The 20536-nt window shown below is 31.7% G+C and overlaps 2 protein-coding genes across 6 annotated transcripts in view; both read right to left on the reverse strand.

Annotated features, from left to right (window-relative positions):
- LOC149411350 (uncharacterized) overlaps nt 1-7551 on the reverse strand; it is a 39791-nt gene extending 32240 nt beyond the window's left edge. The window contains exon 1 of the mRNA XM_089647110.1: nt 7489-7551. The gene's annotated coding sequence lies outside the window, so the exon portion shown is untranslated. The remainder of the gene's footprint in view (nt 1-7488) is intronic.
- Nucleotides 7552-17241: 9690 nt separating this feature from the next.
- Nucleotides 17242-20536, reverse strand: part of LOC149411351 (uncharacterized) — a 165017-nt gene continuing 161722 nt past the window's right edge. For all 5 annotated transcript variants that reach the window (XM_089647045.1, XM_089647047.1, XM_089647046.1 and 2 more), the window contains 2 exons: nt 19373-19475; nt 17242-18050 (listed from right to left, as the gene is read on the reverse strand). In XM_089647045.1, coding sequence (XP_089503171.1) covers nt 17374-18050; nt 19373-19475 — 780 coding nt within the window. In that variant the 3' untranslated portion in view covers nt 17242-17373. The remainder of the gene's footprint in view (nt 18051-19372; nt 19476-20536) is intronic.

Here is a 20536-nt window from a genome sequence, read left to right on the forward strand (position 1 = left end):
GTTTAAATTCACGCTTAACACCATCTGCCTGTTTTGATGTATGCAAGAAAAAAAACATTGCCAAAAAGTGCCTTTTATTTTATTTTGTGGATGTTCAGGCATAAATATTTAATTTTTTCCCGATAATTTTATAAATAACTTAATTTGCCACATTATACAATTAAATCATAACCGAAAATGGGTTCGTAAGTAGGAGATTTTGAACTTTAAAGCAGTTTTCATAGGACTTATACATTATATTTTTCTGGGCTTATAAAAAGACTTATCTAAAAAATACTCGATTATTTCAAAGTCCAAGATGTATTCTATTCGCAGTATTTAATTAAAGCATCTGAAACATTTCTAGGCGACCAAATTTTCAAACCAAAAACACACGATTTTGCATTACTACGTATGGCATCGCCTTAAGCACATAGATCATACTTTTTTCTTATACCGTTTATTCTCATGACTCAACTATAAAACGTACCATGTTTTCTTAGCCCTTTACTTGCGCTTTAAATACTTTTCTCCATTCATCCATCATGCATTTACGCACTAACATATTAGTTTTGATGTGTGTATTTGGTTTAGAGTTTTTTTTTCTCATTTATAACATGTAATATTTTGAAAGGTGTCGTAAAGTGTGCGTTGCTAGACTTAACGAGTGCTGTTCCCTCCACTCGCTGGTCTATTTGCACGCCTTATCGTTTTCCAGGAGAGACTTATTTACTTATGATAGTGCCTTTCACTAGGTGACCACAAAAATGAAACAATATGACGTTAAACTAAACTAAAAAAAAATTAAAGTCACGGAGATCAATAATTATCAACAACGAAAGATAATTTCTGGCACGTTTTCGGAGATTCTCATTCTTCGAAAACTGTAGTTTTTTAATAATGTTAAATGGTAGGTAATCAGATTTTTTATGCTGACGCCGATATTCATTGCATGTAGGTAGTATTGAAAATATCCAATCCAAATTTATTAAACACCTATCGTATCGCTTTCGTGATCATCTGTTTGATCCTACCGCTTTATAGAAACGCAGAAAAATTTCTGATGCCCTATTCTAATACAAAATCGTGAAAAATCTTGTTTATTCATCATATCTGCTAGAAAATATTGCATTTCATTGCTCTGAACACAACACCAGATCGAACGATTTATTTAGAACACCACATTGTAAAGCCAAATATCAGCAAAACACTTTAATAGGACGTATCTGTAAAACTCACAACGCCTCTAGAGATCTACACATTTTCAACTGTAACTTGAAAACATTTAAAATGCAACTTACTAAACTGATAACTTAATTTTTTTATTTTGTGGAATAATTCTATCATCTTACTTTATTTTACAGTTTATATTATTGTTTTTAGTATAATCATGTGAAAACTGTATAAACTAACTATCTTTACTCGTTTTATAACATTTTGCAATTCCTTATAATGTTTATTTATTTTTATATTTCTTTGTCATTTATAAATGTATTGTGTAGGTGCAAATATTGAATCAACTACTAGAATTAATGGAAAATTTTTGGTCTAGAACATGTAAATATTTACTTTTTATGCTAAATATATAAATGATAGTTTGTTTCCTAAATGAAAATAAAAAAATAAACAAAAATATATGGACCCTTGTGTTAGCAAAAAGCTCTTAGGTGAAATACTACTTATGTCTGTAGGTATCTTCTTTAATTTAGTAAATAAGTGGTGTTTTGTTAGAATTTCGGGAAATTTTAATTTGATGAAATAACTTCATTAATCGTAAATAATGAATTTGGCAGCCACCTCTGGTCTATAGCCCCAAAATTTCTGAAAAAAACTTTTGACTCTGTGCAGAAATGGGGGGTCCGTTTGATAGATTCCCCCTATTTTCGCAATCGGATTGCAATATTTTGAGTATAGACACCAAGGAGTTATGTTGTCCTTATTCTACCGGTATTATAATAGAATTTGTACCGGTATTATAATGAAACTAAACACGCCAAACGTGCGCCCTACATATGTACATGGTTGAAATTTGTCACATGTGAATGGATCGCTTCTACGACTTCTACGAGTTCAACAGCTCGACTAGAATTTGGTCTTTAAAACCCGTGTTCACTCTTTCTTCTCCTCAAAAAGACCCTCCACACAGCATTCCCCGAGATGATAAAGGTTCCGAGGGAAATTATTTTCCTAAGGGATTCTTGTGAGAGTTAAAGTAAAAAAATAAATATCTTGTGTCCGCTTTTTTGGCATCAGTACGGCATTTTTCACTATTAGAATTCTTCAAAACATGCTGGAGTTTTCCAGTAGTAATAATCAAATCAAATAGTAATCTGCAATCTTGCAATACTAATTATCATGTAACCGCCATATCTATATTCAATTGTCACAAAATTTAATTTACTTTTATCTATGTTACATAGGCAATCTTCTCATGGAATGTAACTAATAAAAAAAAAAAATAATAATAAAAAAAAATAAAGTATGTATGTAAATATTTAATATACCACCACATAATTGTATCTTTTTGTCTTTTTACATACATATATATATTTTTTTTTTATATACATACATTTCTTTTGGAACAAATATAATATGTGATTTACCCGCCTCGGAACAGACTTTGTCTCGTGAGGCGGGTAAAAGAAAAGAAAACAATGTAAACAACCATGAAATTAAATAAACGCCCGGGTTGCCGGCACTGAAACTGAAAAAAAACTGAACTGAAATCGACTTTAAAAGTTTGCTCTCGGAAGGAAAATGGTATAGAACTTTCAGGAAAAGTTAGGACCATAGGAATCACTATTCTCGTGAAAAATAACCAAAATTACACGAAAAAAATGCTCGATAATAGGAGAGAATAAAATTCTTATAATTTCTCAGTATTATTTTTGGACGGTGTGTTTGTTTCTAGTCTCCCTGTGATAGAATAATGATATCAAGCTGAAGGCAGTGTTTGTATCACGGCTGTTATTTTGGACTCGGCTTGTGGATGTGTCTAATAATGTAATGTTGTTAGCCTGGTATAATATAACGCTGTGAAATGTTCACAATATTTACCATGGCTTTATTATGCTGCCAGAAAGCAACACATATCACAGGCTTTTGAAAATTATGTCATATTTGGTACAGAATTGCTCTTAGAAGTACCAAACAAATTATGTATTTGATGTAGAGTTGTTTTTAAAATATCCACCTATTTACCTACGAAATGATTTAATTTAGTAATTTTTAAGTTAACTTGATTAATTTTAGTGCAGGCCTCGTGCGTATTCCTACAGAAGGTTGAAAAATCTCCGCTTTGCAATAAAATACAAATCCATCGAATATTTCCAAAGGCATCATAAAACTGAAAAATATTTTCAAAAGGAGATAAAATATTCTTTCAAATTTTATTACTTTAAATAAAAATTCAATTATTGATTTATTAAAATTTTTAATGCGAACATCAAAAAAAATAATAATGGGTCACGTGCGTTTTTTGTAACTGGTTGATATTTTATTACACAAATTTATTATAAACGTTATGGTCCCCTCAATTATTTGTTAATTCATATAAACACAATTAATAAAAAAATCGTATGTTTCATTTTTTTAAATTGTGGTCGCAACCTTTGGTTTCATAAAAGTGCACATTTTATTTCTTCTGTAGTTAAATTTGAATTTAAAACGTGTTGTTTTTTCTTTCTAATCATATTGCTCACCATAACAGTAAAGGAGACTCAACGATTTCTATGAGACGATTTGAGTTGTTCCCAAAAGCGAACAAATTAGCTCATTAGCTTAGCTATATTAGCTTAGCTTTAGCTTCTATTACGGGGAACATCAGCTACGTTTAATCAATAAATAATAAATTGTCGTTAATTTCGACTATAACAGCCTTGTTCTATATTTAATTTTATGATAAGATGTCTATATTTTACTACGACCAAAAAAAACTTATCGAAAAAAGTTTTTCGGTACCTCAAAATAGCCTTGAATATTCATGAATCGTCTCCGTGACGAAGCGGTAAGATCCTTAAGGCGATGCCATACGTAGTAATGCAAAATCATGCGTTTTAATCTGTTTAAGATACTTTAATTAAATACTGCAAGTAGAGTACATCTTGGCCTTTGAAATAATCGAGTATCTACTTTTTTGATAAGTCTTTTTATAAGCCCAGAAAAAATCATGTATAAGGCCTATCAAAACTGTTTTAAAGTTCAAAATCTCCTACTTACAAACCCATTTTCGGTTATAATTTTATTGTATAATGTGGCAAATTAAGTTATTTATAAAATTATCGAAAAAAATTAAATATTTATGCCTGAACACTTACAAAATAAAATAAAAGGTACTTTTTGGCCATGTTTTTTTCTTGCTTAAATCAAAACAAGCGGATGGTGATAAGCGTGAATTTAAACCTTATCGCCATCTACGTAAAGGTTGTTATTGATAGCGGCTCAATTTAAAATATTGTGCATCGCCTTAAAGCGAAGCGTAATGTCAAATCACTATTTTGATTAATCTTTATAACAAATTGGTGTACATTTTGAATACCAAAAAATATGTCTTAGAGGTTAAATAGGTTAAGGATTTCCTGTCGTTTCGCTTGAGTAGAATACAAATAAAAAATAAATTAATCAATAAAAAATATAAATGTAAACTACTAAAAAATATTTTTTTCAATAGAAATGTATGAACGCACAAAGGAAACAACTTCCAGCAAAATACAGTATCATAGTTAAGATTATTTGTGACAGTTTCAATTGATTAAATTTTTTGCTTTCTTATAAAATTATTTACAAAATAAATAAAAACCAGTTTTGTGCTTGAAATCGTACGTTTCTAGACTCCTTTTCTCAAGCGATTGTAATGCCTATTACCTACGATAAAAGGTATACCAAGTATAAAATAAACATTTTTGGCTTGTAGCTTCCCCTTAACTCCTCTCCCAGAGGTAGTGGATTAAAAACCAAGAGAAAATGAAAAATATTAGGCCGCAGTTTAACCTTATCTATTTATCTAAATACTATTGATTGGAGATATTTTTAAGTAAATTAGAAATAAAAAGAACGAGGATTTTAGTTTCTTCTTTCCAGAAAGGAAAATAGAATCTGTCTGTATTTAATATTCCGCAACTTAGCTAATCATTTTAAATGAAATGATTTTTCATAATTTCGCCCTCATGGACAAATTCTGACAAACTTCTATCTTCTGAAGTTCCTATCTGTCTAAACTTACTTGGCTATTTTTTTATTTTGTCTCAAAATTCTACCATCTCAAAACGTCACTTTTGAGCAAGTTCAAAAGTTTTGACCAGTTCAATTCTCGGCTTGTTTGTCAGCTTACCAACCAACTAACCATCATTCTATTTCTCTGCAACGTGAATAGAACGCCACACAACTCTGTTTGCTTCATTCACATTCATAAATCCTCTCAAGCGTACCCAATTTTCTGTGATCCTTTTCTTGAGACCCTATTATCGTCTAATCATTCAACAAATCTCAAACGGCTCCTTAGCCTGGACTAGCCCCAATCCTTTGAATCCGAGGACTCCTAATCAGCCACAGTATGTGATGGTTGGTTATCCGATGAATGCCGGCACCAATAATAGCCTCACAAATTTAAATATATACTAAATACATTCTTCTGAAACTGAGTGAAATTATGTAATAAAACACGATGTATTTAAACGTACATCTGAGGTAAGAAGCATCTAAAGAAACATTGTGATTTTTTTCATAACTGTAACATATAACCGAACAAGATGTGTTTTATACCTATATATTTTTGGAGCAAACTAATAGCTTAAAAACAAGTGTTTAAGGGACGTATGTTACACGTCGGCAGAAATTCGGATTGCGGGATCTAATTTCAGGTAATGGGTCACAATGCGTGACACGAGGTCTAGAAACTGTGAACTGGGGACGATACAGACTACAAATATCATAATAACACAGCTCGCAGACCTTTAATCTCGCTGAGGTAAACACCATTATCTCAATTTTAGTCGAATCAACTGTTTTATCTGAATATTTTCTAGTAAAATACTTGCATAGAGATACCGGGGTAACATTATCATATCTATTCTCTAAAGATACCCCCGAGACATTCTAATAATTCTAGACTATTCAGTCACTATCTAAACTTCACACGAAACTTTGCTCTTAAAGCTGACTAAAAATTCTAAACCAAAACAATTTTAAATATCATTTTACGCGAGTTCTCGTGCACTAAGTGAAGCCGTATTTTAACTGTGAAAAAAAACCTTTATACTTAGGGTAGGTCAGGTAGTTTATTGTCTACACTCGTACATCCGACATAAACGAAAAAACCGCGCATTAAATAACGTTTCTCAGATCATAATACTTCTCTTTGTTTGCATTCTATTATATGAACATCTAGTGCTTCAAAATCAAATAAAATCAGGTGAAATGCGCGAGATTGTATGCAGTCCGTCTCCATGTTAATAATAATGTCTGTCTATCAATAATTTAGTGCTTTATAATTTTATAAAGAATTTTCCCATCTTTGTTAGAAGACATGTTTCAATAGGCAAAGCTTTCCGAAAACTACACGAAAAAAGTTACATAACGTAGAATCTAACATGATTCACTTCACGTAGATGATTCAAAATGGCTGCCGACCGTAGCCCAGTTTCGCAATAGAAGAATACTGATAGTTTCGTGACGCACAAAGAAAAATGTCGTCAGAAAATCCACAATATTGAATTATACATCATAATATTAGTGTTTTTAATTTTGCATTATTTTACTACGTTTATATTTTACCTTTTAAACACAAATTTATATATTTGATGCAGCGGAGAAATTTATCATAAAACAATTACATTACATAGTAACTTCTACAGTAAGTTCTCAAGTTCCCGCGTCTCGCAAAGGCGCGTTCCACAAAATGGCGTCGGACCTTTTTATCGTGTTTCATAAACTTTATCAGAACTGATACAAAACCTGTGTATTCCTCCATTATCTGCACAGTTATCTTATAAACAAGTCAGGTTAATATTTACTATTTACTACCGAGATGAGATCTGATTTGATAATAATTCATTGAAAGATAGACGAAACAAATCCTTTTGCACGTTTCTGGGCTTACCCCGTTTCAGGGAAAACATGATATTTATTAATACAACCTACATCAAGGTGGTATTAATATAAGCCTTTCCTCATAACTATTTAATATAGACACCTTATTAGCAATACAGTATACATCCAATCTAATGAAGTTATGTTTAATTTTAATTTGGTTTCATAAGCTGAAGAATAGATTTTAGGTTTTAATTAATTATGTTCGTAGCAACGTATCTTCTTGTATTTTAATTTGGGGTTATGTTCAATGGTTTTCTGTCCAATCGAACTTATAACGAACTTCCATTCCAAATCAGTTTGAGTTAGGTTTTTAAAATTATTCAATACGATACATAAGTATGTATTACAATTTAAAACAATAAAATTCAACAGATAATACAATTCTCTAAAGCTTGTAAAATTAAATTTTAAAATACTCACCCTTAAACTGCAGTCAGCACCCTTATTTTTTTATTAATGAAAAAATAACACTTTAGTTTTTTTAATCTTTATGACTATTATCTGTCAAAAACGCTCAAATATCATTGAAATAATGAAAGGTTTAAGGGAACTTTTTGGATATGTTTGCGCTGGCAAACATTGAAGCGAAGTGGGTAAAGCCAGCGGCTATATAAATAATAAACTAACTGGGTACGAGACGGAGGTATACAAGTATACATATATGCATCTTTATAAATATATCTAGAGGTGGGTGTGTGGTTTCTCTGCTTTGTGTTGGTATATAATTGTATAGTAGTATTTACGGTAATCCATATCAGAATGTTGGAATGGGTTGAGACAGTGTGCGTGAAGCTGTTGCTAGCTAGATTCCACTAACACAGTTATACCTGTACACGTTCAGTGTGGTTCTGGGGGAAATGTGGAAAAACTCTACGTTGAACTTTGTACATTGATACCATCGTGTTAAAAAATCTCTTTCCATTGAACAATTCTTGAGATATTATCATTAACAGTGAACAGCTCTTTTTTTATTTTGAACGTAGAGTTATTATAGATTTTTTTAACATTTATTTGTACACTTATTTATAGTTTAAAGAAAAACAATATCTTCGCTTCGTCAGTCCAAAAATTTAAATTATAACGTATTATCACAAAACTTTTGTTTTGTACCTATTTTTATAAATTCATTAGTACCTACCTACCCAAGTCTGTATATTTAAACGTGTATGTATTCACCTTACAAATTTATAAATACGTTTTTTTTCTATATTACCAGGAAAAAAGATGTTTAATTATATACCTAATAGTTTTTTTCTTTTCTTTTATTTTATAAATTTTTAAATATTACAATTTCAACTACCGTACCGTACCGTACCGTATAATGCCCGTGTTATTGTAGCCATACAAATTATACAATGTGAAAAATAAAATAATAATAATAAAATATTAAAAAGTGTTAAAAAAATATAAAGGTGAACATACGTGAACATAAGTCTTTAGAAATTCTTTAAAGAATTCTCGCCCCCTTTCAAATATCCAGCGTTGAACACCTATAGTAAAGGGGGATATCTTATTGGTTGATTTTATATAGGTGCTCAATGCGTTGTATATTTTTTAGGGGCGATGTGTGTGAAATTCGGCATTACGTATAATATTAATGAAATTTATTAATCATTGAGAATAATAATAAAACTAAACGAAATATAAAATAGAATCGTTATAACGGTCGCAACAGGTAACTGTTAACCCAGGACCTCTGTCTTACCGGGTCAAATAACAATTAATAAGAATGTATTTTTTAATTTATTTGTGGGAACACGGTGACATCATTAAAAGTGATTTTCTAATTTTTTTTACGTGTTGTAATATTAGTATGTGGATGAAATTAAATACTGTAGACTTGTATTTTTTGTTATCTTTCACGAACTAGATGAATTTGAACAAAACATATTTCGCTCATAGTTTATTAAATTCCTATACTCTGAGCTTTATTATAAAACTGAAGGCATATAATATACATCTATTGATAATAAAGTTTGTGTAAACATTGCGGTCGATGTGGTAAAATAATTATGCTGGCAATAGTTCTGCGTAAGGTACCACACAGAAGTGCGTCCCTATAAATATGCCTTCATTGTATGGGTGTGTGGAGAAGAAAGGGGATAATTGGTGAATATTTTAATTATTAAAAAATTAAATCTTGTTCTTGTGTGCTTCATGACCATCATTGTAGCAATGATATTTATAATTTGAAATGCGGCGTTCACACCTAAAATAATAATTGTTTAATGTCGCATATTTCTGATAAATTATGTAAAGTTTTCGGTTAGCATAATCGAGTTTTTTTTTGGTATGATTTGAGAATTTCACGTCCAAAAGTATTATTGTGATTTATTTTTGGGGTATTATGCCGTGTTTAAATACCTCTTCTTTAGCAAACGTTTCGGACAGCGTTACAGACGGAAAAAATGAGCTTCGTTAATAAATTAAGAAGCTCTTAAAATTATTGGTAGTCCGGTTAAAAAAGAAATTGTAGGCCTTAACGTATTGTGCATGAATTTGGTAACCAAATTTACCGGAAAATTGAACGTTTGAAATATACTATTTTTTGCCTTCACTGCCTTAAAAAATATTGCCAAAGATCATGCTGAAACTCGGCTGATAGACTTGTTGTCGATTACAACGCATTCATATTCTTTTAGTGTCAATCACGTACACACGCGCGGACAAATAGGCATTACTCTGAAATCAGACGACATTAATGCATTTAATATACGAAAGAAATGTTGGTCCTACATGATCGGCACCTGACAAGGTTGATAGCGCGATTGACTGCGGACTCAGCTAAACTATTTTTTTTAAAAACATTAAAAAATGTATAATATTAAAAAAAACTTTTATTTACGAGTTTATTTTTCAGTTTAATATTTTATAAGAATAAAACTTTTGATCTGTAGTACCTAGTAACTATGAAAATAACTGCATCCTTATTTTTCTCAATACCCATAAAATAGGGAATAATGAAGATTACCAACTTTGCAAGTAGTAGATACCTTCAAATCCAAAATCACTCGAAAATCCGTCATCATTTATGTACATTATAAAAAATTAACTTACCTACCCATATGATCAACATTACCCAGCTTTCCCCTTATACCAACACTTACGCGGATGTAGCGTACTAAGGCATTACCACAGAGGTATAAAATAATCCAACGAGCAAACACCAACACATAGATAAACCTCTCGTATTATAAGTATTACAAGATACAACATCAATGTGTTATTTGTGCGCAGTACGCATGCGCGGCGGCCATCGTGAAATCCCTACCCAGCAGCTTTCCTATTGGACGGGAAATGAATCAGATTATTCGACAGGGAAAAATGTTCCATTCTCATTATTAATAAAATAAAGAATTAATGAACTTATTACATGGCCATTCTTAATAAGGAGTGTTATTGTTACCGGGAAGATTCCAAATGTTGTACGGCGTGGCCTTAAACCTTTTATATTTCTGTTTACTGATGTCGTGATGATCATAATATTTTATCGACAGCGAGAACTTGCGTAGAACGCATAGTGTCTTGTAAGAGCAGCCGTGGCCGAACGAACGAAATCAGATTCACTCTGGGAGCGTAGGTTCAAATCATACCGGCTGCGACCTATTTTTTCTTCATATTATATTATGAATGCCTACGATCCTATTGTTATAATTTTATTTATGAGAATACCACACAAGAGTCATTCTAAGCCATCTACGATTTGGAGATAGTTTTGAGGTTAGATGAAGTGGAAAAAGATAGGAGCAGGAAAAGAAGAAATTGGAAAACCTAAGTTTTTTACCTTTTTTTAAATTTCTCAACTGTTCCCAACCGTCTTGAGCCAGTGAGTTTATGGCATCATCAAAAAACATTTATATTCTTTAATGGATCTGTTTTTATTAATAGTTGTATTTAAAAATACTTTTTTTTGGTTTTCTGCGGATTGAATCTTTCTCCTAAGGAACTGACCAAAAAGAGTAAACTACGCCAAATAAATAAACACATAACACTCCCCGTGACCAACCCTTTAAACCCTTTAAATTAGACTATAGAAGTGCCGACGCAAAATTTTGTCCATCCGCCAGCTGATGCTATTTTCTTAATAACTTCTTTGTTTTGTGCATAATCATGTATTTGTAAATTGAAACGTCTTACTAAGTAATGTGTTTATATATTTGCGTAAATAGTATGTAATCTACCATAAGCAATTTCTCCACCATAGCTCAGAGAAATGATTAGGTACTTTGGTTTTGCCGACGAATCCATTTTGACGGTGTGAGTGTATCGAAACCGGTTTGTGTGGCGTACTGAAATGCTGCCATGGAAAATGTAATGATCTTAGGTTAATTAATTACTGAGGCTTAGGTTGGCGCAACAAAACTCAAGTTACTGATATCAACTCAATGTATTTTCTCGAGTAACAGGAATGGAAAAAAGAGACAAAAAAAAACTTTTGACATAATTTTTCACACTCTCGTGCTGTCTTTTTCTCAGCTCATTTCACTAGTGAATACTGCCATAGAGTTCCAACTGCTCCCTGTTAACCAGTGAGTCTATGGCATCCATAATTGATGGGAAGGAGATGGGGAAGAAAAAGGCGAAGAAGTACCTGGCTATAAAAATCTGATCACCCAACACGGTTTGCGCCTTTCTAGCAACGTTTCTATTCACAACTCTTTCACTAGGGCAATGCTGAAAGTATCGACCACTACGCTACATACCGAAAGTATACTATATGTTATAGTTATTTATTAATCCGTAAAGGCCGAAAAGGAACTTTAATTAACCCTCCGCAAGTCAACAAAGTAGAATTTAAACTTTTTTTAAGTTGCGCTTACTGGGAGAATCCGTTAATTATCTCACTTTTATATTTTTTACGTCATATGTAATCATATTATTATTGTAATGATTTTAGCACTATCATGAAATTTTATGTGAAGAAGAAAATCAATTAATAAAATTAGAAACCGTCTGAAAATAGAAACTATCTAAAATTAGAAAATATCTGAAATTAGAACTTGTCTAAAATTAGTAGCTGTCTGAAATTGGAAAAAGACTTGAATTAAGAACTGTCAGAAATAAGAATCTGTCTGAAAAAAAAAACTATCTGAAATTATAAACAGTCTGAAACTAGTAACTGTCTGAAATTTAGAAAATTAGTGAAATAAGAAACGTTCTGTAAATCGAAAATGACAGAAATTAGAAACTGTCTTAAAATATAAAAATATTTTTGATGGATTGGTTTACCGAGAATAATTAGAAGCTGTCTGAAATTAGACTCTGTTTGAAATTAGTATCTGTCTGAAATTCCAAAATACGGGAAATTAGAAAATGTCTGAAATAGAAAATGTCTAAAAATTTTAACTGTCTGAAATTAGAAACAGTCTAAAATTAGAACCTGTCTGAAATTATCAGAAACTTTCTGAAATACAACCGTCTGAAATTAGAACCTGCCTGAAATGAGAAACTGTCTGAAATGAGAAACTGTCTGAAATTAGTAACTGTCTGAAATTTATAAAATGACTGAAATAAGAAACGTTCTGTAAATCGAAAATGACAGAAATTAGAAACTGTCTTAAATTAAACAAATATTTTTGATGGATTGGTTTACCGAGAATAACTCCAGTCACTTTTTTTATTTGTATTATCTAGAATCTAGATAGTTAAAACTCAAAGATTAAAGCTGCTAAATATCAAAAGCACGAAAAGCTCTAAGCTTAAAAATAGTAAAGCTTAAAAAGCCAAAAAAAAACAAAGCTAAGCTTGAAATTGAAAATTCGTAACCCAAAGTCATGTATTCTCCCGATTCGAAATCCGGCCATACGTTGTTTTACCACACGTACTCCTCAGGACACCTTCCTTTGGTTGATGTATACCGTATTAATAATCCGAGAGGTTAAAAATCTAAATTCTTATACTTGAAAATATTAATGGAAAATCTACCAGGAGCAGAGAATGACGAAGAGATGGTTTGAAAACCTTATATCAAAACTTTTTTTGGTAAATGTTTATTTACTGCAAGGAAAACAAGGAGCACAAGTTTGTTTTCTTTGTAATTATTATTATTTTCAGGAATTTTTTGACGATAAGATTCTACAATGAAGTTGTCTTGATTGCACACATGACAATTCTAGATGTAAGTAGGTATAATAAAAAAAAATTATTGATTAAAATCTGCTAAAGAAATTAATATTAATGGAAAATTTTCAAGCAGAATGATGAAGATGTTTTTTAAGAACCACGTCATAATAACTGAGGGACTGAACGAAATCAAAAATATTATTTTCATGCGTTTTTTGACACCCACTTGATAATATGATTCTGCAATGCAAATAGCTCCAGAGTTGTGAGGATTGCAAAAATATCATTTGTGTTTGTGTACTAAAAGAGTGTTACCTTTTCATATTATTGTGCTCCCGGTAGATTTTCCATAATTTTGCAAGTAATAATTTAGAAATCGTTTACCTTTTCAGTTATTATGAGCTCCTGTCGTATTTTCTGTAGATATTTAATTATTATTACCAAAAAAATATTATTATTAACACGCTCTTGTGTCTTGTTCAGGGTGGATCAATGCAAAACGAACTCTAAGCAGATTTCTTGCCTGAACAGACTATGCAATAATTACAATAGCGTATTATAGAAGGTGGATATTTTCAGCTGCGAACTTACCAAATACAAGAGGTCCATGAAATAATATTTCTCTGATGGTTTTTGAATAATTTTATGTGTCTATTGTTTATATTTCTATTATGTTTTGATTTATGTCTAAAACCTCTCTCCATGGCTATAAATGTATTGATAAATGTTTTGTTTTGTAAATTTATCGTTTTATATTTTTTTTGTTTTGTATAAATTTTTAAATTCATATTCCTTTCTTACGAATTAAATTTACTTATTCCTTATTATGTTTTCTCAGTAGAGGTAAAGTCACAAGGAGGATATCCATAATTGGTTTTATTTTGGCTATATAATACTTAGGAACAAACTGAAAAAATGTTAACTGTCGATTTCCCGAAAATTAATAAGACAATAAAAACGTAGGTTAATCAATGTACCAAATATATATATATAAATACATATATTTAGAGACAAACATTCCCGGGTTAATAAAAACCTGACAATATTCAAAAATCTCTTGATTGTTTGTTTTGAAGCATAGTTCTTATTTATTATCTCAAATGATATTTACATGCTGTTGAGATTTTTTTTTACCTAATAGTAATTTCTGAAAGAGAATAGGGAAATTCGAAGCGCAAAAAATACGCAGGAATAATAATAGAACAGGAAAAAGAATTAAACAAAGTTCAAATATTTTTACACATTTTTTAATAATTATTATTGAAAAGGCAAAACTTATATTTAAATTGAACATTGTGTATGAATGTAAATATCAGGCATGCAATGAATAACCCTCCTAAATATAACACATTAAATTATATCTACACTGGAATGTATAAACAAGTAATTGGAGAAACAACACCATTTGGATTTCAAATGGTTAACTTATACATTAAAATAACAAACATTTACTAGGTGGTATTGAAGGGGTTATGTACAAATGTTTGTTTATGAAAAGGGATATAATTATTTTATTGAAGGGGTTATATACAATTTTTTGTTTATGAAAAAGGGATATAATTATTTTACAAATGACGTGAAAGAACTTCAGGTTATTACTTTTACAATGACATAGTGCAAAAATGTTTTAAGTACAATTTTACGTAAATACAATAAACTCGTTTGTAACACATTTTTCAAAATCATTTTTGAAACTAAATAAATATTTTATTTGAATTTACATTATTACCTCTTGGATGTTTTTTACAGTTACGTGGATTTTTTCATATACTCATTTTTTTATTTGCATTAAAAACATTTGTGCACTCTGTCTATGTCGATATATAGTACATATCTTTCGATTGAGAAATAAAAGTACTGCGGATTGTAAAAACCAAAATAAAACATAGAATCAAAATAAAACATTTGAGTTTTTCATCGCCAACAGTATTATGGTGATTTATTTTTGGGATATTATGCCGTGTTGCGCTTCCTCCTTTAGTCAACGTTTAGACAGCATTACAGTGTTCATCATCAAAAATCTTCCCCGATGATGGACATTGTAATACTGTACAAAACGTTGGCTATAGAAGGAGGAAGCGTAACACGGCACGATACCCTAAAAATAAAACATAATTTAGATTTTCATACTTAAAAAAACACAAAAATTGCTTTGTACAATTGAGAACATTTTTATTAGCGTCGCATAGCCATTGACTAAATATCTAATGACAAAACAGGAGTGAGAATATTGGAAAGACTAAACAAATTTAATATATTTTAAATATAATCAAATAAACAATAATTTTCAAAAAATAACACAAAATATTAAATGTTTATTCAAAATCATTTAAATAAATCGTAAAAGGTATTTCTTATATTTCTATCAATATTTTTCAAAGTCTATCAAATTAAACTAGGCGAGACATACAATAGTAATAAAATCAAATTAATATAGTCAAAATTGATTAGACAATACACTCATAGCAAAAAAATAATTACAACATTTGTGAAAAACACAAATTCCACATCATTAAAAAATATGTTTAAAAATGTAATTGTTTTGTTATTTTTCAGTGGAAAGGCTAACAGTGTGTATTATATAAGTGGGAAGAAATAGTATAAACAAAAACATATTTTTTGGTTACTAGCCGCCGATGTTAACATAGACTTAAATTTATTAACTAAATTAACACAATTATAATATAATATAATCTTCACACAAATATTTGATTTTATTTACAAAAAATGCCCCCCGTGCGATGAATCCATATCTTAAAATATCAATAATTTATCATTTTTCTTAAATTGTATTGCTACAGTTTGGTGTTGCCACTATTTTTTTAATTTAAAGATTCTAACAAAACTTTAAAAATAACAGTGATGAGAAGTATTTTAAAAACAAAGTCTTTCGTGCTATTCAGTTCGTTTTATTTTTCTTTGGAATTAAAGGACTATGAACTTTGGTTATTTTAGGTGGTTAGGTTAGGTTAGGTAAGTGCATACCTAAAGTGTTTTGAGAGTTGATTCCTTTGGCATTGGTAAATTTGGTATCTTTTTCTAAACCAATGCTTAAATTGTAAAATATATGAAAAAATATAGATACCTACCTACAAATAACGGTTTTAATATTTACAATAGTGGATTAATTTTTTCAAAAATTATTACTTATAATTAGATTATATTAAAGTTTTGTATTTACAAAGTAAAGTGATATTAAACAAAATATATTAATATTTACATCCATATTTATTATACTCGACACGCTATAAAATTATTATCTGGGTATGGCAAAATTATTTTATCTAACGAAAGATTATTATGTAAAAATTTGTACCAAGTGAGATAAACTCTTACGCTAAAATTATTATATAAGGATATTTAGGTGACTAAATCAAAAACCATGCCACGCTTCATTAAAAAGTCTTGATTCTTTGGAATATGCAAAACTAAGATATATTAACACTTTGGAGTTCTTATTCAACAGTTTTAGAAGGAACAGATCATTATTTGAGGTCTATGAAAGCAAAAACAACAATTTCACGAAAACGGTGTTGTTAATTTTTAAAAGGAATTGAGTATTTTACTATTTTAAACGAAATCTATGAAATTATCTGCATTTTCCAGCATGAAATATGAGATAAGCTTACAAGTTAATGAATAATTTACAGGGGTGGGAAATGCTGTTTTTGCTTACATAGTTATCGCTAAAACTACACCTACTTTACACACTAAAATAAGTAAGAAAAATACATATTTATTGTTATTAAGTTTAATTTGTAGAACTCCATTTTATTTTTTTATTTTTTATATATACAATAATATTATTATTGGGTTTATAAAAACAGTTTATTTTTAAACAAGTTCTGCTGTGTAATTATTATTACGCGTGACAGCTGTTTCGCCCTCTGAAGGCATTATCAAACTGTCAGACAGTCAGACTGTCAGACAGTTTGATAATGCCTTCAGAGGGCGAAACAGCTGTCACGCGTAATAATAATTACACAGCAGAACTTGTTTAAAAATAAACTGTTTTTATAAACCCAATAATAATATTATTGTATATATAAAAAATAAAAAAAAAAAAAAAAAAAAAAAAAAAAAAAAAAAAAAAAAAAAAAAAAAAAAAAAAAAAAAAAGAAAAATACACTTTCGATTAGATACAAATACCAATAACTTTGTCCACTTATAAAGAGTTAACGGTAACTAAAACACATATCTTTGTTCACTTATTTAAGGACAATCGCTGCATTTTGTAGATATCTAACTGCTCATAGACACGACTGTTGGTCTGTCCATGCCGACTTCTCCAGGAGAACTGTTATTGGAGGAGTAATGGTGAATTATAGTATGGTGGTGTCCTTCACCCTTGTGGTCTTCGAGATCGTCTCCAAGACCTTCACCAGACATCAGATTGTGGTGTTCTACTTCATCGTGCATTTGGTGATGGTTATTGTTCATCACGAGGACTTGGTGATGGTGGTGATGAAGTACGCTAGTTCCATTGTTATGGATTGAATTCATTTCCTCTTTCGTGATGACATTGTTGTTCAAGACCCCGATCAAGTGGTGATCTGGGTGAAGTCCAGACATGCCTAGATGATTAGGACTCTGTTGGAGATGTTGTCTGTGTTGCAACTGGGAGAGCTGAACAATGTGAGGAGAACCTTCCAGGGTTGTTGCAATGCTGGAGTGAGATAGATCCAGGTGGTTGGGGGTGTCCTGTGGAGACACGCTGTGGCACTGGTGGTGACCATGTAGAGACTGCGGAGACGGAGTCTGGTCCTGCTGGTTATCCCTATCTTGGTCGTTGGGAGTCTCGTAGTACTGGAGATTCCTGGGCGGGGAGATGCCAGAATAGCCTCGAGCTCCGTACAGGGGGAAACCTCCTCCGTCCATGTGGGACTGAATGCTGCGCAGCTCGGTGTATGCATCGGCAACTGAAACACGAGTAGACAATATTTGATTACTGTGGAAACAAAAATTCTTTTCACGCAGTTCGAAGTGCGTTTTACCGCAGCGCTTGAATCGTGTTTTTGGATGCTGTGTGGAGGGTATCTTTTAAGGTCAGGTTTGAACCATTAGATTCATTTTAAATGCGTCATTCAAATCATGCGTGGATAAAAATTCGTCGAAAATGTTAAAAATTTTGGTCCCTCAAATTGAATTAGCCAAAAACTCTTTTCTACAGCACTCATGGTCCATCGATGGGTCCAGCGACTTTCCTTAGACGTGTGACATCAAATGGCCGCTTTACTCTTGATGACTTCTTACTTGTATAATAAATGAGTGTTTTATTAATATTGACTTTTCCGTTACTTTGTAAATAACTATTCAACTATTAACCATCACACCGTGGTAGATCTTATACATACCCTTATGTTATACTGACTATTGACAAGGTCCGACCAAAGTATTTAGCTCACTTAACCGTGCAATGTTTTCCTGGGGCTTCTTCTACTTCTTCTACCATTCATATTCACATCAAATATTTTCCTTACATTCCTTTCTTCGTTCATTCGCTCATTCGTATATCCAAACAATCTAAGCGTCCCGTTCTTATTATTACTTATTACGATTAGATCGGCTTTGAATTATTAGCGAATCTCTACATTTCTCACACGAAAATACGTGGTTTTACCACATTTACACCTCAGAGATCTCATTTCAGCAGCATTCGGTCTACTCTACCAGCTCTCTCCTTTGTTTACTTCTCTTCTATGGACATTTTTTTTGCTATAGCCAACCGCGTTCAGTCCTCTATTAATGTAGTTTACTGCATTTTCAATACCCTTATCAGCCTTTCCATCTCTCGTAAACATACTACATCCCAAACACACAAAGTCGTCCACCTTCTCCAAGTATTCATCATTCACAACTATATTGGACGCCCGGGGCCGTCCCTGTGCAGGCGCAATTGGATCAGTCCACTCCGAGCACTGACTTGCCAAAGCGCCAAGGAGCCAAGGCGCTGATAACACCTAAGGACAGGGCCCTTGAGGTTTTCACTAGCGCCAGGCGCCGTTTGGTTCAGGGCCGGCCCTGTGCACACCGTTTTCGTCCTCTCTCTCTCTCTCTTTCAAAAACCACGACTTGACACTTTGCTTACATTCATGATTAACTCATTCTTCATACATACTTCGTTCATCCCAAGAGAAGAGTTGATGTTCATCCTTGACACGAGAGACATCATCCTTAGTAATAAAAATAAAGCTTAGGTAAGATTGTTTGTCAAAATAAAGAAAAAGGATATAATACACACCTGTGGGTTCCGTCTTAACGGTGATGGCATTGTTGGGCAGGATGTTTGAAGAGGCTCGGCTGCTCTCTGCCTTAGCACTTCCCTTTGGCTTTCGCTTTCTTGTCTGAAATAGACAAATTTTTAGAGGTTACAACTTAAAATTTGTTAATCAAGAATAATTTTAGTGGTAACAAAACAATTTGAGACAATCTTTGTATGCGATGTATCTGTGATCATCGAGTTTCGACCTATCGATGAGACACCATGTACAATGATTCATGCGGATACGCTGACCCATTTTTTATTGAATCATAAATGAGATTCATTTTTTCGCTGTCTTTCCTCACTTAAGTAGGTCAGTAGGCCACAGGGATTCCTTTTAAGACCAGCATTACACGTGCACCATGCATATATATAGTGCGCGCATTTTAGAAGGTAGAAACGAACTAATGACTGCCAAATGAAAAATGAATATGGTGCAACAAAATAAATATAGGTTGCACTATAATCTACTGATGGTTGGTTACTGTGTAGACGCTGTTTAATGAAAGAAAGGTCAAATTGAAAGCTTTCAGTGTCCCAGTAGGTGCCAATAACAAGAAGTCATAAATAACACAGCTCTGCAGCCCTGTTGTCTATGTATTATGCACAGGTAGGATCTAAAATTTGGTTTTTTAAGAATTTTATAATGTAATTCACACTTTGTTAGATACTTATTTTTTTCATAAATCGCTCCGGTTTCGAGACTTCCGTGTCATTCAAAAACTTTGTTAAAACTAACTAGTTACATTGTATAATAAAACTCTTCCAAAAATGTCTAGAAACAATTGCATAAAGCGAAAAAAAAAGTTTGGGACCTTGAAGAGATCCACAGCGCAAATTCCCTGTAACAAGAATGTAATTTCACAAACTATACCGAACTAAACCCTACTACGCAAACGATACCGTTAAAAATGTTATGAAGTAAAGTTAACGACATTTTTTCTAATTCTGATCAGCGTTCTAAATATCTGCAATTTTCAATTTAAATTATTGATTTTAATAACGATCTAAAACCGCACACTTTTAAATGGTTTAAATTGGCTACAACGTCATCATGACGTAAAAACGCTACTGCCTGGTAAGACAGCTGTCGACGATGCGACGTTGGCCGGCGTGACGTCAACAACGCTACAAACAAAATCT

Source organism: Hesperophylax consimilis, chromosome 26, assembly GCF_061612785.1.
Source record: "Hesperophylax consimilis isolate HC1 chromosome 26, BYU_Hcon_1.0, whole genome shotgun sequence".
Taxonomy (NCBI): domain Eukaryota; kingdom Metazoa; phylum Arthropoda; class Insecta; order Trichoptera; family Limnephilidae; genus Hesperophylax; species Hesperophylax consimilis.